The sequence below is a fragment of the Neophocaena asiaeorientalis genome, unplaced genomic scaffold, assembly GCF_003031525.2.
Source record: "Neophocaena asiaeorientalis asiaeorientalis breed wild unplaced genomic scaffold, Neophocaena_asiaeorientalis_V1.1 scaffold599, whole genome shotgun sequence".
Lineage (NCBI taxonomy): Eukaryota > Metazoa > Chordata > Mammalia > Artiodactyla > Phocoenidae > Neophocaena > Neophocaena asiaeorientalis.
This window is the reverse complement of record NW_020173499.1, coordinates 481,046-507,406: the sequence shown is the minus strand read 5'-3', so window position 1 is coordinate 507,406 and position 26,361 is coordinate 481,046. Positions and strand designations below refer to the sequence as shown.

Below are 26,361 nucleotides of genomic sequence, written 5' to 3'. Positions count from 1 at the left end.
ATAATGATTATCTCTGGGTTATGATCATTATATTTTTTATGCTTTTCTATATTTTCCTCAGAGTGCATGTGTTACTTTTGCATCAAAGAAACTTTTTCTTAATGAAGTTTTTAGTGAAAAAATTGTTAATGCTCATGCTTCTCATTATGTATTTAGAATGACTTTGCAGAAAAAGAGACTCTGAAACAAAAACAGATAGATGAGATAAGGGATAAGAAAACTGGACTGGGAAGAATAATAGAGCTAAAATCAGAAATCCTAACTAAGAAGCAGAATGAGCTGAAAAATGTGAAGTATGAATTACAGCAGTTGGAAGGATCTTCAGACAGAATTCTTGAACTGGACCAGGAGCTCACAAAAGCTGTAAGATACTATTTGAGCAATCTAATAATTTTAAGGTATAAGATATTTAGAAGTATTTTATCTTTTGCTAATCCTGAGATTATGGCATTTTAATAAAAATGTCAACCTTGTCTATCAATCTCACGTAAAATGAATTTATCTGAATATCTTAATGACCCAACTCTGCTCCTGGAACCTGGTGGATTGAAAATTAGAATCATCTAAGGAAACTTAAAATAAAAAACTTATGCTTAGACCTTAAACCTTCCAAATAAAAATCTCTAAGAGTGGGGCATAGAAATGTGTTCAAGTCAGAACTGGGTGATTCTTATGAGTACCTTGGTTGAGAACCACTTACCTAAGTTTAAAAAAAAAGTATTTTCCCTCTAGGTTCCACACATTACAGATTTTATATGATTATTGCTGTGTTATCACTCCTTCTGTGGTAGAAACTTTCTTAGCCCACCTCTTCCTTTTGTGAATTTCCAGAATTTCTTCTTTGTTTCTAATCTCTTCCCTTCCTTCACACCTCCATTACCAAAATAAGCATCCTAAAAGCTTGGCAAATGCCACTTTCAGGTCCCATCTTGATAATTTAAACATTTCTATTTACTCCCAAACTTAACATCTAGCATACATTTTTGTCAGTTTAGCACGATATTGTCCTGTTGTGATGGGGAGATACTGTTCAGGGACCATATCACACGATTTTTAGTTTCTATATGCCAGGCAATGTAGTGAGTTACATGGGTACTTGATAAATGCTTAGTTATTGATTGAAGAGTCACTAAACTGTATACTTAAGCATATTTTTCTTAATTTTGCACTAATTTTCACTTTTCCCTCCTGTTTGACTCTTCCAGATTTATTTACTAAGTCTCTACTGTTATAAAATAGTAAGGTAACTTTATAAGATCTTTCTTAAAAGTTTTATTACTTCTGCTTTTCCTGTTGTTGGATAAAATCAAACAGTAATATTTTGACCATCCTGAGGAGTAGCTGATTTCTAATACACTTTGTCATTATTTTAACACAACACATATAAACCTGTTCATTTATTTGAATTATTAAGGAACGTGAGCTAAGCAAAGCTGAGAAAAACAGCAATGTAGAAAGTCTAAAAACAGAAGTAATAAGCCTTCAAAATGAGAAAGCAGATCTAGACAGGACCCTGCGTAAATTGGACCAGGAGATGGAGCAGTTAAATCATCATACAGCAACACGTACCCAGATGGAGATGCTGACCAAAGACAAAGTATGACCTTTCTTTTTGTTCTAATTATACTTTCTGGTATTTAGTATAGCTTAGCTTACATTCATAATTGTTACACTGTGAAGTATTTAGTTGATATTGGCTTTTTACTTTAGGGGTTAAGTGAACTTAATATAAAGTTTTCAAGTTTAAAAACTGTTTTCTAATTACAAAGAAATAATAATATAGAAGTGTATACACACAAACACACACGTGTACATTGCTGTTAATTTTTATCATATACCATACAGAAGTTTTAATTTTTATATCATCAGACTTGTTATTCTTTTCTCTAATGGCTTAGAAAGTCCATCCTCACGTTAAGAGTTTAAGAAATTTTCAGGAGTTCCTTGGTGGCCTAGTGGTTAGGATTTGGTGCTTTCACTGCCATGGCCCAGGTTCAGTCTCTGGTCGGGGCGCTGAGATATTCCTCAAGCAGTGAGGCATGGCCAAAATTTTTTAAAAAAAAGAAGAAATTTTATATTTTCTTCTTGCATTTTTGTAGTTTTATTTTTTAAGCCTAGAACTGTAATCAATCTAAAATTTATTTTTGTTCTTTATATAATGTGGAGATATTGAGCTTTATTTTTAAACGATTTTTTTTCCTACAGGCTGACAAAGATGAACAAATCAGAAAAATAAAATCTAGGCACAGTGATGAATTAACTTCATTGTTAGGATATTTTCCCAACAAAAAACAGCTTGAAGACTGGCTTCATAGTAAATCAAAAGAAATTAATCAGACCAGGAACAGACTTGCCAAATTGAAGTAAGTAGTTACAACATTTGAAGATGTAGTAGAAGTCTCTTATTTCATGCTTTCACTTTTAATTGTTTTGAAATCATTTATCGTCACGAAGTGGTATGTCTTATTAATTGACTTTGATTTTCCCATATTTTACAAATTAAGTAAAATGGTAACAGATAGTGAGTTGAGCTTCTTTTTCCTTGAAAGTTTGCAGAACTAAGTGAGAGGATTAAAATATTCCTTTATAAAAAGTGAGACCTGAAACTATAAAACTCCTAGAAGATAACATAGAGGAAGAGTTTCATTGTATTGAAATTGGCAATGATTTCTTGGATATGACACCAAAAGCACAGGCAGCAGAAGCAAAAATAGACAAATGGGACTATATCATACTTAAAAACTGCTGCACAGCAAAGGGAATGATCAACAGGGAAAAGGCAATCAACAGAATGGGAGAAAACATTTGCAAATTATATATCTGATAAGGGGTTAGTATCCAGAATATGTAAAGAACTCATACAACTTAATAATAAAAAAATAAATACCCGGATTAAAAAAGTGGGCAGAGGGACTTCCCTGGTGGTGCAGTGGTTGGGACTCCGAGCTCCCAACGCAGGGGGCCCGGGTTCGATCCCTGCTCAGGGAACTAGATCCCACAACTAAGAGTTCACATGCCACAGCTAGGGAGTCCGCCTACTGCAACTAAGACCTGACACAACCAAATAAATAAATATTTTTAAAAATAAACGGGCAGAGGACTTGAATAGACATTTCTCCAAAGAATATATACAGATGGTCAACAGCATATGAAAAGATGCTCAAGATGATGCTAGTCATCAAGGAAATGCAAATCAAAACCACAGTGATACCACTTCACACCACTTAGGATGACCATTATCCAAAAAAACAGAAAATATAGTAGTGTGTTATAATAAGCTATAATGGAAAAGAATCTGAAAAAGAATAATATAACTGAATCACTTTGCTTTATACCTGAAACTGACACAACATTGTAAATCAACTATACTTCAATTAAAAGATAAAATAAGAAGTTGAAAAAAAACCAAAATAACAAGTGTTGGTGAGGATGTTGAGAAATTGGAACCCTCTGCACTATTAATGGGAGTGTAAAATGGTGCAGTTACTGTAGAAAACCTGTGGAGGTTCTTCAAAAAATTAGGAAAAGAATAACTAGATGATCCAGGAATTCCACTTCTGAGTATATATTCAAACGAATTGAAAACATGATCTCAAAGAGATATTTGCTAATCCATGTTCACTGCAGCATTATTCACAATAGCCAAGAGGTGGAAGCAACCTAAATGATGGATGAATGGATAAAGAAAAACTGGTGTATGTATAATGGAATATTATTTATCTTTGAAAAAGAAGGAAGTCCTCTCATATGCTATGACTTGATGAACCTTGAGGATATTATGCTTGAGGATATTAAAGCGAAGTAAGCTAGGCACAAAAAGACGAGTACTGCTTAGTTTCACTTATGTGAAGTATCCAAAGATGTCGAACTCTTAGAAAGTATGTAGAATGGAGGTTCAGAGTAGCCAGGGGGCGGGGGCGGAGGGGGGCTAGTTTTTCAGTGGGTATAGAGTTTAAGTTTTGCAAGATGAAAACGTTTTAGAGACCTGTTGCACAACAATGTGCATATAGTTAACACTACTGTGCTGTACAGTTAAAAATGGTTAAGATGTTAAATTTTATGTTTTTCCCACGGTTTAAAAAAGTGATCCATTTTTTCAAATATTACCTTGAGTGTTACTTGGATAAGAGGGTCAAAAATTCCACACATATTTTTGAGGAAGATAGTGGATTTGACCATGTTAAATTTGTGTTTCTCGTGGAAATGTCTGTTAGGGAATAGAATACTGGAGTTTGAAGTTCAGAAGACTGGAAGTTGTTGCTTTGTAAGCGATAATTGGAGTCAGTAGGTCATGTCAACTTGAAGGAGTTATTCAAAGAGAAGAGAAAAAATTGTAGTTAGACTCCTGGAAAACACCAACATTTAAACTGTTGGCAAGCAAAGGAAGAGGAGCAAGCGAAGTCAGTGCCCCAGGAGCCAGGATGAGAACAAGACAGGAGTGATGTCTGGGTTGCCTTGAGAAAATAGTCTTTCAAGGAGGGGTTCAACGGTGTTTGGTGCTGCTCAGATAGTGATCTTAATGAGCAATGCTCAATGACTAGGATGGTGAGAGCATCATCTACATGTTATTTTTCTTCCAAATTTTTACTGTGACTCACAATGGGAAGTATCAAGATGAGGCACATGTGCACTCACACTGAAACAAATTTCTTAAAATAGTACCTATCCTAACCACACACAATCTACTCCAATATATTCTACATATTATGCTTAATTTTTCAAAATATGCTGAATACAATGCATTGAATTGATTATATGACTTGCGTAATGCATCAGAACCTATAAATTGAAAACCCCTGATCTGTATGGGCATGGAGGCTGGCTAGGATTATATTTAAGAGTTGGAGTGGAAATAAATTGTACCAGTGAGCAAAGTCTTTAATGAATGAGAGGCAGTGAATGACCAGGTTGTAAGTAGGTGACAGCAACAAGGAGGGAACAAAGGAAAAGTTTTTACAGGAGGGAACGGAAGTACAGTTGTGAAAGGGTCCACACAGAGTTAGGGGAATGTTCTCCTTTTTTTTTCTTCCCTCCAGATCTGGCAAGCATATTCTCCTTGCTGAGGCTCTTAACCTAAGATCTAAGACCATGAACCCCTGCAAAACCAAGCAGGGTTTTATCTGTACACATTTTTCTGGGAGCAGGCATATGACCAGGGTGAGTCCATGTGCTAGAGGGTAGATTCAGGCAGTAGTAGACTGTTGCCATGACTTCTAAAAAAAAAGTGCTTGGTCACAGCAGACCTTTGTAATATTTTCTGGCAGAGTTTGTCTTGTATCTACCTTCTCACACTTTTCATTTCTCATGTTTTAAAATTGTAATCCATATATGTTCTTATTTTAGCAAGGAACTGGCTTCAGCTGAGCAAAATAAAAATCATATAAATAATGAGCTAAAAAGGAAGGAAGAGAAGTTGTCCAGCTATGAAGACAAACTGTTTGATGTTTGTGGTAGCCAGGATTTTGAAAGTGACTTAGACAGGCTTAAAGAAGAAATTGAAAAATCCTCAAAACAACGAGGTAGGTTACCTACTTTATATTAGAAAAGGCATTTTGATGTTTTTGAATTTTCGTTCACAGGTAACTGTTAAGGATGGGAGATTTTAAAACTTGGTTCTGGAGCTCGTTGGCTTAAATTTCAGTTCTGGTTCTACAACCTACTTGCTGTGTGACTTTGGGCAAGTTATCGAAACCTTTCTGTACTTCAGATTCATTAATAATTGCCTACCACGTGTAGGGTGTTAGGGAGGAGTAAATGAGATTATAGTTTCTGGCACATAACAAGCTTTAAAAGTTTTATACTTGTGTGTTACCAGAAAATAATTTCTACAAATCTGAATGTATTGTGCCATTGGGAAGATTTAAATATCAGAATTTTGATTTCTTTCATTGTGTGTTTATAAAGCAAGAAGAATAATTATGTATTTACAGAAAAGGATATAACCATGTTGACAAAACTGTATTTTGTATTCTTTTCACTGGGAGTATATATATATTTTTTTAAATAGCCATGCTGGCTGGAGCTACGGCCGTTTACTCCCAATTCATTACTCAGCTAACGGATGAAGACCAGTCGTGTTGCCCTGTCTGTCAGAGAGTTTTTCAGACAGAAGCTGAATTACAAGAAGTCATCAATGATTTGCAGTCTAAGCTGAGGCTTGCTCCAGATAAGCTCAAGTCAACAGAATCAGAGCTAAAGAAAAAAGAAAAGCGGCGTGATGAAATGCTGGGACTAGTGCCCATGAGGTGAGAATAGGGATTTACTATTACTGTACCTGTACAGCAGCACTGTAAGAGGTACCTATTCCACTGTCTAACATATGGTAGGTATTCAGTAAGCAAGAGTTGAATGAATAAAGGTTAAAGTCAGGATTCTAAGCCAGTATGCTCATCTCATGTTATTTATGTGATAAGAAAGAATTATTTTGTTTCAAGATAAGCTTGTTTCTTAAACTAGTCACAGGGTAGATATAATCCTTAATTTGTGTATGTTTGTTTCATTCCTGAGACTTGGCTTGAGGGCAGAAATTTTGATAGATTTTATAACTATGTGTCTCTTTCTAAACCCAGCAAAGAATTAAAGTACCGGAAAGCTCCCCTCAAGAGACAAATTTTAAACTATACTTTTATGTTTTTCTCACTTCCAGAAAGAATGAATCATAGATGATTTCTATTATTTATTTTTCCCTTGCTTGTGTAAGAAGTTCAGATGATTTTCTATTTATAAATAAAATCAAGTCAGAAAGTATGTGATGATTGCCTTGGTGTCTCCCAGAGCACAAAGATGGTCACAGAGACCAGTAAGACATGACCTTCATGGAGCTGATGGTCTATGTAAGGAGAAAAGCTCTCAGAATTAGACATAGAAAGCTGGGCTTAATAAAGTACTTAATTGGTTCAAACAAATGTATTAATTAGGAAGAGAGAAGCCAGTGGACTACAGAATCAGAATAGGATTTTGAGAACAGGGTAGGAAGAGGGTTGTAAAGCATAGGGAGGGTGGTTTGACTTATTTAAGAGGAGGAAAGGGGAGAGGGTGTGTGTAAAGAGTAGGAGAGTAAGACGTGTGCTGCAGTAGAAACATTATCTGGAGTTTGAGAACTTATTTGTAGTGATTGATTCACATAAGTAGGGGAGATAGAGCTACAATTATGTTCAGACCTAGTTATAGCTCTATTAGGTGATGGGGAGCCATCCTAAGAGATTTAATGAAAGATGTGTTTTAGGAAAATTAATCTAATGTTAATACATTGGATGAAAGTGAGACAAACTCTGGAAACAAAAAAACCCGGAGGGTATGTTGTCCTGGAAAACTGAAAAGGAGTTTAAGGAAGAGAAGGAAGGGAAGATGCAAGAAGATGCGCTTTGTGGTAGCCAGCCTCTAAGATGGTCCCCAATGATCCCTGCCTCCTAGTATTCACACTCTTGTATTAGTCTTCTCTCATGTTCCAGGATTGGTCTGTGTAACCAATAAAGTACAACGGAAGTGATAGCATGTCCCTTCCAGCATGTCCCATACCATCATGAATGAAATTTCAGCTGAAAATGTACCTATTTATCATGTTTATTAGTACTGACTTGGGTTCATTTTTTATAACACCTCATTTAAATAAAAACTCCATATTTTTCCCACAGGTTTTTTTCAGTACTGTATCTGTGTTGGTTGGTCCCTTTTACATAAAATTCCCTTGGAAAAAGAATGCTGTCACAAAATTGAGTTTCTGAAAAATTTAAAAAACAAAAGAGAAAACCCTACTAGAGCTCAGTAACCATTCTCTCAGGAAATATCTTTACTGTTTCTTAGAGTACTTATTTTAGCGTCTTAGGTAATCATCAGAAAAGAAGGCACCAAAACCTGGACCACATCAATAAGGGGTTTTTGTGTGTGTGTGAAAATGTAAAAATGGGGTTAAAATTGAATGGATGCCTATAGTTCTCTGCAAAAATGTCCCAGTCAAGTGAATGCTTGACTGTCATTAGGGTATCATAGCTTTGTCACTTTCTAGGTACTGGGTACATAACTTAAGACCAACTTCTGGTCTATAACACTGGGAAGTAATGTGGGCATGAATTATTCATAATCTGAATATGTTCATATTTATTCAGGGAATTTTTTCATTGCTCTGGTATAAAAAAATTACAGGTCTCTGTCACTCAGATCAATTCAGGTTGGCATTTCTTGGTCATAGTATGGACTTTAAAAAAATCATTAAGTAATAACAATATCTGAGAGCTAATCCTTGAGTTTCTTGTTTATTATAAGGCTCCCATTAGAAACCAATTGAATTTATTATACTAATTTGATTTTAAGAATTTGGGATTTTTCTGAAATCAGCTTAATAGCTTTTTGTTTTAAAGATTACATACAAGTTTTATTGTTTCAGAGGTATCAACAAAAATAGGTATGGGGCCAGTACCTGCCATAGGGATGGTAATTCATTAGCTAGAGTAGCAGCAGTAAAGTGGGTTTAACAGCTTTTGTACCATAAACCCATGTAGCATTTGACTGAGTGGTTTCCTTCTTTCCTATTTTCTTTCCTTCCTTCCTTCTGTCCTTCCATCAGTTTTTAAACTTTTTTATTTTGAAATAATTTTAGACTTACAGAAAATTTACAAAAATAGTACAGAGAATTCACATATACCCTTCACCCAGCTTCTCCTGATGTTCACAGTTTATGTAACCATAATATGGTTATCAAAGTCGAGAAATTAACTTTGGTATAATTCTATTAATTAAACTACAAGCCATATTTGAATTTTAGCAGTCTTTCTATTTAATATCCTTTGTCTATTTCAGGATCCAACTCAGGAGTCCCACATTGCATATACTTGTTATTTCTCCTTAGGCTCTTGTAGTCTACCATAGTTCTTCTTTGTCTTTGACAATCTTTCTTTGTCTTTCATGGTCTTGACACTTATGATGAGTATGGTCAGGTAATTTGTAAAATATCTTTCAGTTTGGCAAACAATATGGTAAAAATTACTGGTATCAAGATCTGTCAATAGGTACTATTTATAAAATCAGTGGACAGAGGTTTGAGGAGAAATAGGCTATTTACATTTTCTTCAATGTATTTCTCCTATGATACTTATTGATTACATAGAGAAAAATAGTAACTTTACAATGGGTAAATCTGGCCTACACCTTCTTAACTAAGAGTAACATACTGACATCATGTACCCACTGATGTGTTGCCCTAAGAAGGATACAACATCACTTCTGTGGTACTCTTGCCAAAAATACATAACCTCAATATCATTATGAGAAAACATTAGATTGCTTATTTTTAATTGTGTATGTTCTGTGAAGGCAAAGCATAATTGATTTGAAGGAGAAGGAAATACCAGAATTAAGAAACAAACTGCAGAATGTGAACAGAGACATACAGCGCCTAAAGAATGACATAGAAGAACAGGAAACACTTTTGGGTACAATTATACCTGAGGAAGAAAGTGCTAAAGTGTGTCTGACAGATGTTACAATTATGGAGAGGTTCCAGGTAAGTTTACTGCAGTTTAAGGCAGAATAAAACTAGTTTCATGGTGGTTTGAATATGAAATGTGAGTGTTAAAGATAGTAGCTAGTATTCTGGTACAGATTGTGTTTAGAGTTCCCTATCCTGAATTTCAGGTAGTCTCAGGGAGTAACTGCTTAGCTTATTTATATTCCTGAGTTTAGATTTTATTATCCTTAAGTTCTGAGAATTAAGAAGTAGTCTTGTTTATTTTTCATTTTTAGTCTGCTTCCTTTTGTTTACATCATTTAAATTAATTTCATCATAAAAATTAATTTTATTTTTATCCTTGAAAATTTGTTAAAATTATATCTGAGAGCAGTTACAAATTAGATTTTAAAAAGTAAAAGCAGTTAATTCTTAAAGATTTTGAATAATGATAATGGCATAAGTTTCTTAAAGGAAATAACTTTGATTTATTCTTAAGATGGAACTTAAGGATGTTGAAAGAAAAATTGCACAACAAGCAGCTAAACTCCAAGGACTAGATTTGGATAGAACTGTTCAACAAGTAAACCAGGAAAAACAAGAAAAGCAACACAAATTAGATACAGGTAATAGAGACTGTTTCCTTATAAAGACTTCAACATTCCCAACATATGCTTTTTATCATAAATTTTATAACTATTATGTGGACAAAGAACAGCCTTTCTTCCAGTCCATGGTATATGCAGTTTCTTTTCTCAAAGGCATCACTTCTCCTCTGTTTCCTTTCTTTGCAGAACAGATTTTTTTTTTTGTGGTACGCGGGCCTCTCACTGTTGTGGCCTCTCCTGCTGCGGAGCACAGGCTCCGGACGCGCAGGCTCAGCGGCCATGGCTCACGGGCCCAGCCGCTCCGTAGCATGTGGGATCTTCCCGGACTGGGGCACGAACCCGTGTCCCCTGCATCGGCAGGAGGACTCTCAGCCACTGCGCACCAGGGAAACCCCAGAACAGATTTTGAATGATGAGTAACAAATGAGCTGTACTCTTTCTCAGTCATATCTGCCCCATTCAGGAGGGGACAGCAAGCAGGTTTGGGAGCTGGACAGGTTCTTGTGGCATTTTTATTGGAGTAGGTGGGACCCACAGAAACTCAGCCTTTGGGAATGCCACAGAGACCTATAAAACTGGAATGAGGCTGCTTATAGTATTTCCTATACCCTTACATTAATCACTGTATCAATATGTTTTCATGCAGTTTCCAGTAAGATTGAATTGAATCGTAAGCTTATACAGGACCAGCAGGAACAAATTCAGCACCTAAAAAGTACAACAAATGAACTTAAATCAGAGAAACTTCAGATATCCACTAATTTACAACGTCGTCAGCAACTGGAGGAGCAGACTGTGGAATTATCCACTGAAGTTCAGTCCTTATACAGAGAAATAAAGGTAAAAACATTCATGCATATTAGTTTTAAAAATCAGTTCAAATATGTGAAATTCTCTTTATTGGGGCAATGGCCAGAATTATGGTTATTGTGAGGATCAAGTGAAAATGGTATATAGAACTTCTACTAATAGGTAAAAATTTCTGGAAGAAGATTTATTGACCATAATAAGGAAGAACTGGCTGCCTGGTTAAGTAGTGAACTTCCTGTTACTGGAGGTGGTCTGGTGGTGGCTGGCTAACTCCATATAAGGATTCCTACTTGTATGGGAGGTTTGTCTTACCTACAGATCCTATATCCCTGACAGACACTGCCTCTCAGGCATAGCACTTTTTCTTTTTAAATCCAGATGTAGTCTCGGAATACTTCCCACTACACTGAGGAGGCACTGAGTTGACACATGGAATGGAACCCATTTGGCATCCCTCATCTAGATTTATCAAATCTAAGACCCAACCAATTAAATCTGGTTAGAATCTGATTAGAATCTGTTACTAATTACTGTAAATGTTTCTTAAGTAGTTTTGGATTACAAAATAACAGAGGCTTAGAGTATGGTATAAAATGTACTACCTTACATTTGTATTTTTCATTGCTTATAAAGCACTTTGACATTAAACCGTTCAGTGTCTCATTTTGTATTCAGTGTATCATTTTGATAAATGTGACTAAATCTCCTTTTTATAGGAAAAGAAATTGAGACTTAACAGATATCCCATGACTTGCCCAAATTCATACAGTTAGTAGGAGGCAGGGTTAATTTTCTGGTAGGTCTTCTGATATGTAAGACATTTGACTTCCCACCGCACCAAACCACTTCCTAATACAAAATATTCCTACATTGAAATAATACTAGGGGCTTCCCTGGTGGTGCAGTTGTTGAGAGTCCACCTGCCGATGCAGGGGACACGGGTTCGTGCCCCGGTCCGGGAGGATCGCACATGCCACGGAGCGGCTGGGGCTCTGCCTGGCTGCGGAGCCTGTGCGTCCGGAGCCTGTGCTCTGCAATGGGAGAGGCCACAATGGTGAGAAAAAAAAAAAAATAATAATAATAAATCATTTTTTTCTACCTTTATGAATTCATTAGGTATTTCAAGATCTTAAAGTGCTTGAGGATCATGGTTTTGAACAGTGGTTATCGTATACTTATTCTGTAGAGATGTTATAAGGCCAAATAATGTGGACTTCTGATTAGTAAAATAGTTTGTTATTTGAAAACCCCTTTCCTTCCAAAATAAGTGTGGGCACACCAACGTCAATGTACTAGTATGCTTAATTACCATAAAATATCTACTTGGCCTCAGCAAACTAAGCTTAAGATCAAAAGTTCCTTTATGATTGAGACAGACTACAGCAGACTGTGGACCTTTTGGGTACAGAGAAAAATATTCTACCTTCAGGATGCTTTGGCTGCTCAAATTCAGAAACACTTATGGAAGTAGATATAGTTGAACAGTCCCTAGTTGCTGTGCTTATTAATTCAGCAGGCAGTCAGAATACCAATGTCAGGAACATCGGTGCATCTTATCTCACCTTGGATAATCCCTTGATGGAAGTAGAAACATCAAAATGTAACCCTTCCTTTAAAATTCCATTTCCACTCAGGATTTACACCTTCCAGAAAGTAATGTTGAAATGTCTGGAACAAGTAAGAAATATGGGAATTGCCCCTTCTCTTAAGTCTCTGTGGCAGTTGTCAGCCCTCTGTAGAGTCAGCAGAGGAATCTTGCTCATCTGTAACAGCAGCCTTGAAGGAACTTCATGAACTTTTTGTCATTAGTAGTTAACCAGCTTCAGAAAACACATCTGAAGAAGTTTTCTGTCAATCAAAGACAGTAACTGAGGGCCAAACAGGTATTAAGGACCTTTCTGAAGGATGGACCCAAAATGAGCATCTTACAGCTACCCAGAGTGAACAAGTCTCCTTTCATCAGGCCATATCTGTATCAGTGAAGATGGAAGAATTAACAGACACTTCAGCTGACACTAGAGTAGAAGATGTAGAAAATATTAACTTCGGGGGTCTAGGTGATGACCTGTTAGTACTGATAAGGAAGGTGTCCCCAAGTCCAAGGAGTCAATAAATGAGAGCAGTTCTGTCACTCTAGCCTCAGTTGAAACTTCTAATCAACTACATTGCACCTTTGGTGTAGAAATTTCACCCAGACTTTTAGCAGGTAAGGAGGATGCACTCAATCAGACTTCTGAGCAAACTGAGTCCTTGTCATCCAGTTTCATATTGGTTAAAGATCTGGGTCAGGGTACACAGGCCTGAGACCAGAGAAAATGTCTGTTCTGAAGCTGCAGGGCCACTTCTAGAATTTGTACCACCTACCAGCCAGCCATCATCAAGTCCCTCCTTTCTTGCACCATTAATTTTTCCTGCTGCAGACATTGATTGGATCCTCCGTGCCGGCTTTACTTTGCAGGAAGCTCTTGGGGCTTTGCATTGAGTTGGTGGAAATGCAGACCTTGCACTTCTTGTTTTGCTAGGAAAGGACATTGTAGTTCCTACACAACCATGGAAAAGTGGACTAGACCATACTCCATTCCCTTAAAAAAAGTCCGTGTCCCCTGCATCGTCAGGCGGACTCTCAACCACTGAGCCACCAGGGAAGCCCCATATTTTTTTTTTAAGATTCTTTTTCGGCCCAAATAATTTATGATCTCTTGTCTGATGAACTTGTCTAATCTTTTGTTAAAATTTGGGCCTTTTAAAATGTATTGGCAATACATGCGTACAAAAACTTTTTTTTATTAAGATGATATATTCTGGAATAAAACTGATGGTTTTGTGTATAGCATACCATTTTAGAATGAGAGTGAATACTTTAAAAAGCAGAAGTCATGAGAAATCCCACTACCCATGCAGCTAAAAGCAGATAAACTTTATAATTTGGCTGTGTCTGTGCTGAAGGCAAGGTATGGCTTGTTAACTCAATTTTTGGTTTACAAACTTGATCACCTAGTTTTGTGTTTGGAATCGTACTTAGTGCTCTGTGTATTATGATTCATCAGTTGTAACAGAAAATGGAAGAATAATTGAAAAAAAAAGTTCTTTTATGATCATATTTCCATCTGTAAAAGAAAGACTTGGACTGAAAGAGCTTTCCTATTTTTCAGTCACACAGAGCTGATATGGGCCCCTACAAACTCAGGAAAATTTGTACCTGAAGCCACATGCTCATATAATTGGGAGTACGTGGTGTAGATTAAGAATCAAGTCAGTGGCTGACGCAGTATAGCGTAGTGGTTAAAAGAAAGACTCTGGAGCTGGATGAGAGAAAGACTCTGGAGCTGGATGAGATTTGAATCCTGGCTCCTTCATTTACTGGCTTTTGGGACCCTGGATAAATCATCTCTGTGCTCATCTGAAATATAGCAGGAAAATAATGGTACCTTCCTCATAGGGTTGTTGGAAGGAGCAAATGAATTGACTTGTAAAGCCTGGTACATAGAAAGTGATTTTATTATGAAGTGTGACACCTGAAATAAGATAATGGAATGTTATATAAGACCTTATATTTTTTATATCCCTTAGGATGCTAAAGAGCAGGTAAGCCCTTTGGAAACAACATTGGAAAAGTTCCAGCAGGAGAAAGAAGAACTAATCAACAAAAAAAACACAAGCAACAAAATAGCACAGGATAAAGTAAGATTTCATGTATATATTTAGTTATCAAAAATATATGTTAAAATTATTATTCAGAGCACCATGTTGGACACTAGTATTTCACATGAAATTAAAAACATGATGAAATAGTATTTTCATATTTGTGACATAATCTTAACATTCAGAATTTTTTAGAATGATTAAATGTAAATTATTTTGCTTCTTGATCTAAAATAGAAGTTGAGAATTGAGACCTTTTAATCTAATCCCATAGTAATAAAGGGAGATCATAAAATTTGATTTCAGATAAAATCTGCTGGTGATGGAAACTGGAACTCAGGGCTTCTAACTTCCAAGCCAGTATTTCACTGTACTCTCCTATTAAGTTTTTGTTATCTTAATAAAAGATATTCCTTGGAAATAAATCTTCTTAAATGCCCTAGTCTGAACTAGTATATTTTTAATAAATATTTTTCCACAGATAAATGATATCAAAGAGAAGGTTAAAAATATTCATGGTTATATGAAAGACATTGAGAATTATATTCAAGATGGAAAAGATGACTATAAGAAGGTAATTTAAAACTACTTAATTGAATATAATTTAAAATGATTGTTTATATTTTTATTTCTTGTGCTTAAGAAATTTTCATTTTTGTAGCAAAAAGAAACTGAACTTAATAAAGTAATAGCTCAACTAAGTGAATGTGAGAAACACAAAGAAAAGATTAATAAGGAAATGGGAATCATGAGACAAGATATTGATACACAGAAGGTAGGTCCTTTTTTTGCTAATGATTTATGGTGGCACTTATACCAGTAACATTCTTATCTTTCTTTTTTACTTTTTACATTTATTTTCAATACTTGCATTGAGTAGAAATGCAAACAGTAGAGAAAAGCAATTCTTTTTTTTTTTTTTTTTTTTTTTTTTTTGGGGGCCGCGGGCCTCTCACTGCTGCGGCCTCTCCCGTTGCGGAGCACAGGCTCCGGACGCGCAGGCTCAGCGGCCATGGCTCACGGGCCCAGCCTCTCCGCGGCACGTGGGATCTTCCCGGACCGGGGCACGAACCCGCGTCCTCTGCATTGGCAGGCGGACTCTCAACCACTGCGCCACCAGGGAAGCCCCCAATTCTTTTTTTTTATGTGTATATGTTTATATAAAAAGTATGTTTCTTTTTTATGTTACTGAGTCACAAAATTTTCCTTTGGCAGTATAAAAAGAGACATATTTTCATTTGTAAAATGAAATAATAAAAAGTCATTTAGTATAACTCAAGCTGTTGTGATTCTTCTCATTATAACATTTTTACCTGATTGTATTCTTTTTTTTAATTTATTTATTAAAGTATAGTTGAATTACAGTGTTGTGTCAGTTACTGCTGTACAGCAGAGTGACTCAGTTACATATATATATTCTTTTTCATATTCTTTTCCATTATGGTTTATCACAGGATATTGATTATATTTCCGTGTGCTATACAGTAGGACCTTGTTGTTTATCCATTCTGTATATACCAGTTTTTGTGTATGCTAATCCCAAACTCCCAGTCCAACCCTCTCCCACCCTCCTCCCCCTTGGCCACCATAGTCTCTTCTCTATATCCCTGATTCTGTTTTATAGGTAGGTTCATTTGTGTCACATTTTAGATTCCACATATTAATGATATCCTATGGTTATTTATCTTTCTGACTTACATAGTATGATAATCTCTAGTTGCATCCATGTTGCTGCAAATGGCATTATTTTGTTTTTTTTATGGCTGAGTTCCCTTGTATATATGTAACACATCTTTATTCATCTGTTGATGGACATTAGGTTGTTTCCATGTCTTGGCTATTGTGAATAGTGCTGATATGAATGTAGGGGTGCACGTATCTTTTTGAATTATAATTTTGTCTGGATATATGCCCAGGAGTGAGGTTGCTGGATCATATGGTAATTCTGTTTTTAGTTCTCTGAGGAGCCTCCATACTGTTTTCCACAGTGGCTGTACCAACTTACATTCCCACCAACATTGTAGGAGGGTTCCTTGAGAAAAGCAATTCTAATAACATTGTCTTTTCTTCTTTCCTTTTTTAATTTTTATTTTCAGTAAAAGACTTACCTGGTAAAAGTTTAAACATAAAAGCATAAAATTAAAGTCTCCTTCCCCTTCTGCCAATTCTCAATCTCATTTCTAGGTATCATTCTTAAAAGTTGTCTGTAAGTAAAATATATATATACTAAGTTGTTTTTCAGTTGATTCCTTTATCATTTACTTTCTTGATTAAGGAAATTAATTTCCACAGTATAATTAAAATCACATTAAGAAAATAATTTTCAGCATGCCTTATATAAGCATGATAGTTAATGCCTTTAAAAACTACACCGCTTCTCTGTTCCTGCTGTTTTGAATAAAATTTGCTACTTGAAAGCTTTAATCACTTGGTTATAAATAATGGTTAAAATCTCTTTGAAGATTAGCCATACCCGTTTTCTGCAGAATCTCTGGCCATAGTGCCAGGAATGTCAAATATATGAATATCAGTCAAAGGTAAATCAGATCTCTGCCATCTAGTAAATGCTATATAAATGTATGAAGTATATATAACAAAATACTTAGTTATCACTAGCTTGTGGGTTTTCTATTTAAAATCACAATCTATAAATCAGTAATGTCCATACAAATAGAGAGAGATAATTAAGATACACCAGTCTGTGAGCCTTTTCAAGTTGAAGGTTTAAATTTAGTGGATCTGACTATGTTAGTTTACTTTTATAACCTACCGTGTTCTAGAAATCGTTTACTAAGTTATATACATAGAGCAATGCTAAATAACATTTTAAATTGATGAGAAAGTGAGACAATGTGGAAATAAGGACAAGAAGAAGGCAATGAAACCAGGAGAGTAGTAAGTATATAAAACGTAGGCCATGAAATTTGATATGCTTGCTAAAGATTTTAGTAGTCACATGAAGAGAGAAAGTCATAATTAATTAAGTTTCACATTGTCTCAAAGCTAAAAACAAACCAGTTCTCTGGACTGAGACCAGAGAAAAATGTCTCCATAGGCATTCATGGAAAGGAAGACACTATATAGATTAATAAAAAGCAGGTCTTCAACAAACTTCATGGTTGTTTTTGTTTGTTTGTTTTTACAGTGTGTTTCAGCACCTTTATCATCCCTTGATGACTGTAGAAGGTGGTGTGATTGGAGCCTAAAATAAATGTTAGAGTGTTTGGAGAGCAAAAGTTAGCTATAGGCACCCATCAAGATCACCTGGGTTTTTCCCACTCCTAAGTGTATAATAACCAAGAAAACGTAAAATATATGTTTACATAAAGACTTGTACAAGAATGTTTATAGCAGCATTATTAATGACAGTCAAAATATGGAAAACAGCCCAAATGGTTATCAGCTGATGAACAGATGAATAAAATTTGGTATATTCATATGTATTTGTCAGGGATCTCCAGAGAAGTAAAGCCAGTAAGAGATCGATAACTATAGATACAGATAAAGATATAGATATAGATAAAGAAATTTATTATAAGGAATTAACTCAAGTGATTGTGGAGGCTGAGATGTCCCAAGATATGTGGTTGGCAAGCTGGAGGCTCAGGAGAGCTTGATGGTGTAGTTCCAGTTTGAGTCTGAAGCCTGAGAACTGGGAGAGCTAATAGGCTCTAGATCCAAGAAGAGCTGAGGTTTCAGTTTAAATATGAAGGCAGGAAAAAACCACTGTCCCACCTCATACAGTCAGGCAGGATGAGTTACCCCTTATTCAGCCTTTTTTGTTCTGTTCACATCTTTAGTTGACTGGATGAGGCCCACCCACATTAGGAATGGCAGTCTGCTTTACTTATTCAGTCTACCAATGTAAATGTTAATCTCATCCAGAAACACTGTCAAAGACACTCAGAATAATGTTTGACCAAATGCCTTGGCACCCTGTGGTGTCAAGTTGACACATAAAATTAACCATCATGGAATATTACTCAGCCATTAAAAGGAATGAAATATTGATAGATGCTGCAACATGGACAGACCTTGAAAACATTATGCTAAATGAAGTCAATCACAAAAGACCATATTATATGATTCCATTTATATGAAATGTACAGAATAGGCAAATCCATAGAGACAGAAAGCAGAGGAGTGTTGCTGGGGGTTGGGGGGAAGGAAAGAAAAGGGAATAGAGAGTGACTGCTAATGGGTATGGAGTTTCTATTTGGGGTGATAAAATGTGCTGGAATGAGAACCTTGTGAATATACTGAAACCACTGAATTGTACACTTTAAATTGGTGAATTTTATGGTATATGAATTACATCTCAAACTTAAAAAAAAAATCACCTGGGTTATTGAAAATACACATCTCTTTCTCCATTCCAGACCAATAAATGGGAACCTCTGGGGCATGGGCATACACATATGCATGTATATTTTGTTAAAGTTCCTCAGAGGTTCTGATGTATCCCCTTAACTATCAATCACTGAGTCAGAGCACCGCATGGCTTTCAGGAAATTCTCTATAAATGGCATTTTCCCCAACCAGACTTTTGGTGGATTTTGGAATGGGGTTTATTCAGCATATTACTCTATCACAGGTGACTAGAAAGCAGCTAACTTTTATGGTTCCTTTAAGTGGCCAGCTGCATGCATTAACTGCTCTCTGAGCTGAGTGATTCAGGTTACTATCTTAAGAGTTGAGGAGCGTAACAGCTTATTTATGCACTTAAGCCCTATTAAATTTACTCCACAGAATTTTAAAATTTGGAAGTTTAATAATCTTCCTCCCTCATTTTTCAGATGAAGGGAACTGGAGTTGACCTAAATTGCCCAAGGTCACAAAAGTAGTGAGTAACAGAGGTAGAACTTGACCCTACATTGTCAAATTGCTAGTATAATAGGAAAACAGTTTTGGTGTAGTATACCTGCATCTGGTTTTCTCTGATACTTTATCTCTTCTTTCTCTCCTATTTTCTATTTTGAAGACTGTAACTGGAATTTTTACTGCTTAAAGTGTAAGGACAGATTTGACCCAAAAGGTATTTCACTAGCAATTATTGAGCCAGGCACTGTACTTAGTACTTTTTACATACACTAACTATTTTAATCTTTAAAAGGCTCAGAGAATTTAAACTAATTTGTCCAAAGTCATCCTATTTGAAAGTTGTAATGCTGAGATTTGAGCTTAGGTATATCTGACTTCAAAGCTTATGCTCTTTAACTACTGTGCTATATACTGTCTTTCAGAATGAAAAAGCAATTAGAAGCTGACCTAAAAGAAGGAAATCCCTAGCTTTCTGGTGACCATGCAGGATAACAGACCAGGAACATTATTTCATGCAAAAAATCAGTCTCACCTAAAAATGTGATAGCCCTTTAAATAGTCCTTTCAGGTATTCATGAAAGCAAATTCCATTGTTATATAATGTTAGATGAAAGCGAGCAGTGCCACATTCTTTTGTTCCTAATAAGGAAAATGTATAAGCATAGTTCCCCGTGGGAGAATCTTGGAGAGTCATAGCAGCTGCGGTGGCACATTAGGTTGCCTTGGCAACAAAAGGACATTTACAACCATATCATTTTAGTCATCTCTAACTGCTTATAATGATGCCTTTAATAGATACGTATATATTTATATTATTAGTTCCAGGAAAACTGAAAGGAACCTTAATGACAGTTAAAAAAACAAAAAAACCCTCAAAATAGTGATTCATAGATGGGCAGGGTTGGATGTGAACATTAAGCATATGAGAGAAGTCCTTGGCTTCCCTTCTTCTCTCCCACCTCCCAAATCCTTTTTCCCTGGTGACTCCTGTGTCAGTACTGTTGGCAACAAAGTGTAACCAAAGATCTGCCCCTGCCTCCTACTTCCCACATCACTGAGTTTATCTCAACTACAAGGGTTGCTGTAGAAGGGTCTTTGAGAAGGCTTGACTCTAAACTTAGGATGAATTTTTTCTGTTCAGGCTTCTATGGGCCAAACCACCATATTCTGCAGGAAATTTTTTTTTCCTAAGTTCCAAAGAGTCAACTTATAAATTGTTTCCTGTTTGTCTCTTGACAACATAGTCCATTTTAATCACCAGGAAAAGTACTGAAATAATTGTGTTGGTGCTGCTGCCGCTGCCAGATGATTTAGTGGTTGCTTTTTAAGGACAAAACTACTCAACAAGAACAGCTAAATTTAAATTTTTCAGTGCAATTCAGTGGCCAGAAAAGTGTCATCAAGTATATAGACTTACTGTTTTTGTGAAACTTCTTACTGCCTTGTATGATTGTCAGCTTGAAGGTAAAAATCTTATCTGACATACTTAACAGTATATAATGGTCTTGGCACACGTTAGTAGACAAATACAACTAGGGGAAAAAAAGTTGGGGAGACTTTGGTAGTAGTCTTGCTCTCTTTTTATCTTTTAGATCACTAGGCTCCATTGTGAGGTTCTTATGCAAGATGATCCAATGGGGCATAGGTATAAAATATTAAAAATCCAGTTATATCATTTTATCTCATCATTTTAATGTCTGTTTTGTGTGTATATGGGCCATCCAGATTCCTCCAGGCCTGGAGATTCCTTTACACTGGCTTCTTCTCCCTCTGCTGAGATACACGTGATTCTAAGGCAGAATTAGCACTACCTGTCACCAGTTGCCTGCTATGAATCACATGTTGGTAACTTGATTATTTTTATTAACGAATTTAATATTTACATTTAGATACAAGAAAGGTGGCTACAGGATAACCTTACTTTAAGAAAAAGGAATGAAGAACTAAAAGAAGTTGAAGAAGAAAGAAAACAACATTTGAAGGAAATGGGTCAAATGCAGGTTTTACAAATGAAAAAGTGTGTTTTAAAAAATAATCTTTAGTTTAAATAAAGGTCTTTATTATTGAAATGTGAAAAATATTCAATACATGTTTTTGAAAAAGAATGTAAGCCTGTAGCCAAAATGTCCTTTCAGACTTAAAGGAAGATGGGCACTTTTTTTACAAATGTATTTCATGGCTTTACAAGCTGAAGTAGTAATATAGAATTTATAGTCACACTATGACTATGCAGTGATGGCCAGTATTAAAAAGACCAAGTTCCCAGACTTTTGCGAGCCTGCTTCACAAGATTATGGCATAAAGAATATATGTCCTCTGGACCCTGCCTGGGTCAGAGCTTAATGCTTAACTCTTAATGGAGTTATTGCCAAAGCAATTTGATATTGGTGACCCATTCTACATGGTCCCAGGTGTAATTATGTGCAAACCAGAGCATCATTTTTGCGATTAATAGAATTCTTCTTTCATCTGGTTTTATTGGTACTTACTGTAGTTGCTGTCTTCCTGCTACAGCAGAAAATATTTTATTCTTGCTTTCTCTGCCTCACAGTTGCCTTAGGAATTCTGTAAGAAGCTGGTTGATGCTAAGGCACTAGACTGGTGTAAAAGGTTGTGCTAGCCAAATAGATTTTTTGGAACCACCTCAGCTGGTTGGATATACTCATTCATTCAGCCATTCCTTGTAGATATTTCATTTTTCTTGTGATTTCACAAAGAAATCTGAATCAAAGAATGCTTAAGTTATTCTAAAGGATATAATAAATTGAAATTTAATTTAGTTATTAAAACCTAACAAATAGTTACTCCTATGTTATTGTAAGTTCTCTTGGTTTAGCTATTTTAAATAACTCTTTCATAAATCAAGGAGATCAGACTTAACAACTAGAAGAGCTCTTCATCTTTCAGCCTGTTTGTTTTTTATGCATTAGGACACTGAGACCCAGAAAAAAAGATCATAGAAAATTAGAATGAAAGCCAGGAATGTGACCAGATATCCTAGCTTCCAAGCCTCAGCTCTTTAACACTGTAATGTTGGTGTTCTTGGTGCCAAGTTGAAAAAAAAAAAGTGAAGCTTATAGGACAAGCTTTTAAATGAAACAGTTTATTCCTTGCTACTAAAGATCAAAAACAGATATTTTTATAATTCCTTCTGTAATTAGTACATAACAGTGCTTTTTACATTCATTCAGACTACTAAGCATAACTTCTCTTTTTCAAACGTTTTTTCAACCAGGACACAACAGAAATGTCAACGAAACAGATAATCAGGCCAGTTCTATAAGGATGTTCATAATCTTGAGAGAAGTGCCTGGCAAATAAGAGGATGCCTAATAAGTAATTGTTAAATAAATGAAGATTTTTAAAGCATACGTTAAAATCTGTATTATCTACCAAGTTATCAAAAAAGTTTAAGTATTTTACTTTTTTTTTTTTTTTTTTTTTTTTTTTTTTGCGGTACGCGGGCCTCTCACTGCTGTGGCCTCTCCCATTGCAGAGCACAGGCTCTGGACGCGCAGGCTCAGTGGCCATGGCTCACGGGCCCAGCCGCTCCGCGGCATGTGGGATCCTCCCAGACTAGGGCACGAACCCATGTCCCCTACATCGGCAGGCGGACTCTCAACCACTGCGCCACCAGGGAAGCCCAAGTATTTTACTTTTTTGTCAGTATTGATGCTTTGTTTTTTGGAACTCCTCTCCATGTTTTTCTTTTCTTTTTTTTTTTTAATTTTTATTGGAGTATAGTTGCTTTACAATGTTGTTAGTTTCTACTGTACAGCAAAGTGAATCAGCTATACGTATACATATATCCCCTCTCTTTATTGATGCTTTTTTATACTTATGCAAGAGAAATTTTGTTTTAATAGAGAAATACAAACTTTTAGTAATATTACTGCATAAATTGTTTGAGATAAAATTTTCTTTTGTCTGACATACTGTGAACGAACTGATGATACCTGTTGCTCAGTAACTTTTCAGAGTTGGTAACTGAGCATTCTTAGTTCACAATGAGAAGTTTGTGAATTTGTAATATTAATCACCAAGAGTACTTTTCTTAGGTTAGTGTGTAAACGTCAGGAACTTTTTCAGTGTTCACATGTTATGAGAGTACTTTATTGAGCACACAGAAATCAGCTGTTTAAAAACCTGGATGCTTCAGAGATTTGGAAAGAAGAAAGTTTTCCTTAGTACTGAAACCTTAAAGAAAAAGCAGGGAGAGACTTTTCATATGCTGATCGCTAAGGAGAATGATAAATGATATTTATCTATCTGAAGAAATCTGTCTTTTCCGCTTTAGGCTGCTAAAATCTAAAAATGGTCCTCATTTGTCGTTTTCCCTCCTAGTGAACATCAGACGTTGGAAGAAAAAATAGAAAATATAAAAAGAAATCTCGGTTCGGCAATAGGGCGACAGGAAGGTTATGAGGAAGAAATTATTCGTTTTAAGAAAGAACTTCGAGACCCTCAGTTTCGGGATGCCGAGGAAAAGTATAGGGAAATGATGATTGTTATGAGAACAACAGAGCTTGTGAACAAGGATCTGGACATTTATTATAAGACCCTTGACCAGTAAGTATTGGACTGGGGATTTGGTTCCCATTGCAATCAGTATCAACTAGCATAATTTAGCCTTACTTTCACCCTTTTTAACTTTTTTAATGTATTTCATACCTACCACAGAATGGAAAAATATATGTGTATATGTGTGTACACATACACACATGCTTACTTGAATTATGAAGTAAAGTTATAAAGCATATTAATGTTAAGGTGCACTCATGATCCCACCACCCCCATACACAATCCAAGAACTCTACCATTATCACTAACTGCCATCCACATAGATGCTCTTCCTTATCTCAACCATTTGTCATCCTCACTCTTTGTAACCACTGACACAGATTTTTGCTCTCTGTGTTTTTTTGGTTTTTTTTTTTTTGCGGTATGCGGGCCTCTCACTGTTGTGGCCTCTCCCGTTGCAGAGCACAGGCTCCGGACGCGCAGGCTCAGCGGCCATGGCTCCCGGTCCCAGCTGCTCCACAGCATGTGGGATCTTCCTGGACCGGGGCATGAACCCGTGTTCCCTGCATCGGCAGGCAGACTCTCAACCACTGTGCCACTAGGGAAGCCCTGCTCTCTGCTTTTTAAAAATAATTTTATCATATGTATCATGTTTTGAGCTTTTTTAAAAAAATGATATCATACTCTGTGAATGCTTCTAGAATTTGCTTTTTTGCTTGTTTTACTTTATTTTGCTTTTATTTACTTAAGTTGCTTATAGCTGTGGTATATGCATTTTCACTGATGTACAGAATTCTTTTGTGGAAATATACCATAATATATCCATTTTTGGGTAGGTGGATATTTGGGTTGTTTCCAGCTCTTTACTGATATAACCCTTGCTTCTAGGAGCATTCTTGTCATGTCTTCCAGAGCAAAGGTGTGAGAGATTCTCTAGAGTACATGTGGGAGTAAAATTGCTGGGTTGCAGGGTATGCTCAATTTTACAAAATAATGTTATATTGTTTTCCGAAGTGATTTCACTAATTTATACCACTAGTGGAATATAAGGGTTCTCGTTGATGCATTCTTTGACATTGATTTTGTCGATTCTTAATTTTTGCAAATCTTGTGGGTTTTATTTTTATTTTTTTTTTTTAAACATCTTTATTGGAGGGCTTCCCTGGTGGCGCAGTGGTTGAGAGTCCGCCTGCCGATGCAGGGGACACGGGTTCGTGCCCCAGTCCGGGAAGATCCCACGTGCTGTGGAGCGGCTGGGCCCGTGAGCCATGGCCGCTGAGCCTGCGCGTCCGGAGCCTGTGCTCCGCAACGGGAGAGGCCACAACAGTGAGAGGCCCACATACCGCAAAAACAAACAAACAAAAATCTCTATTGGAGTATAATTGCTTTACAATGGTGTGTTAGTTTCTGCTTTATAACAAAGTGAACCAGTTATACATATACATATGTCCCCATATCTCTTCCCTCTTGCGTCTCCCTCCCTTGCACCCCCCTATCCCACCCCTCTAGGTGGTCACAAAGCACCGAGCTGATCTCCCTGTGCTATGTGGCTGCTTCCCACTAGCTATCAATTTTACATTTGGTAGTGTATATACGTCCATGCCACTCTCTCACTTTGTCCCAGCTTACCCTTCCCCTTCCCCATATCCTCAAGTCCATTCTCTAGTAGGTCTGTGTCTTTACTCCCGTCTTGCCCCTAGGTTCTTCATGACCATTTTTTTCTTTTCTTTTTTTTTTAGATTCCATATATATGTGTTAGCATATGGTATTTGTTTTTCTCTTTCTGACTTCCTCTGTATGACAGACTCTGGGTCCATCCACCTCACTACAAATAACTCAATTTCGTTTCTGGTTTGTCATATATGGCCTTTATTATGTTGAGGAAAGTTCCCTCTATGCCTATTTTCTGGAGGGTTTTTGTCATAAATGGGTGTTGAATTTTGTCAAAAGCTTTCTCTGCATCTATTGAGATGATCATATGGTTTTTCTCCTTCAGTTTGTTAACATTGATTCATTTGTGTATATTGAAGAACCCTTGCGTTCCTGGGATAAACCCCACTTGATCATGGTGTATGATCCTTTTAATGTGCTGCTGGATTCTGTTTGCTAGTATTTTATTGAGGATTTTTGCATCTACGTTCATCAGTGATATTGGCCTGTAGTTTTCTTTCTTTGTGACATCTTTGTCTGGTTTTGCTATCAGGGTGATGGTGGCCTTGTAGAATGAGTTTGGGAATGTTCCTCCCTCCGCTATATTTTGGAAGAGTTTGAGAAGGATAGGTGTTAGCTCTTCTCTAAATGTTTGATAGAATTTGTCTGTGAAGCCATCTGGTCCTGGGCTTTTGTTTGTTGGAAGATGTGTAATCACAGTTTCAGTTCAGTGCTTGTGATTGGTCTGTTCATACTTTCTATTTCTTCCTGATTCAGTCTCGGAAGGTTGTGCATTTCTAAGAATTTGTCCATTTCTTCCAGGTTGTCCATTTTATTGGCATAGAGTTGCTTGTAGTAATCTCTCAT

General features: G+C 36.4%; 1 protein-coding gene across 2 annotated transcripts in view; it reads left to right on the top strand.

Moving 5' to 3' along the window:
- Positions 1–26,361, top strand: part of RAD50 (RAD50 double strand break repair protein) — a 93,890-nt gene that overhangs the window by 42,205 nt on the left and 25,324 nt on the right. For both annotated transcript variants that reach the window (XM_024747578.1, XM_024747577.1), the window contains 13 exons: positions 157–363; positions 1,415–1,597; positions 2,206–2,363; positions 5,344–5,519; positions 6,008–6,245; positions 9,310–9,499; positions 9,942–10,068; positions 10,697–10,890; positions 14,431–14,541; positions 14,984–15,076; positions 15,164–15,277; positions 21,213–21,340; positions 23,668–23,892. In XM_024747578.1, coding sequence (XP_024603346.1) covers positions 157–363; positions 1,415–1,597; positions 2,206–2,363; positions 5,344–5,519; positions 6,008–6,245; positions 9,310–9,499; positions 9,942–10,068; positions 10,697–10,890; positions 14,431–14,541; positions 14,984–15,076; positions 15,164–15,277; positions 21,213–21,340; positions 23,668–23,892 — 2,144 coding nt within the window. The remainder of the gene's footprint in view (positions 1–156; positions 364–1,414; positions 1,598–2,205; positions 2,364–5,343; positions 5,520–6,007; positions 6,246–9,309; positions 9,500–9,941; positions 10,069–10,696; positions 10,891–14,430; positions 14,542–14,983; positions 15,077–15,163; positions 15,278–21,212; positions 21,341–23,667; positions 23,893–26,361) is intronic.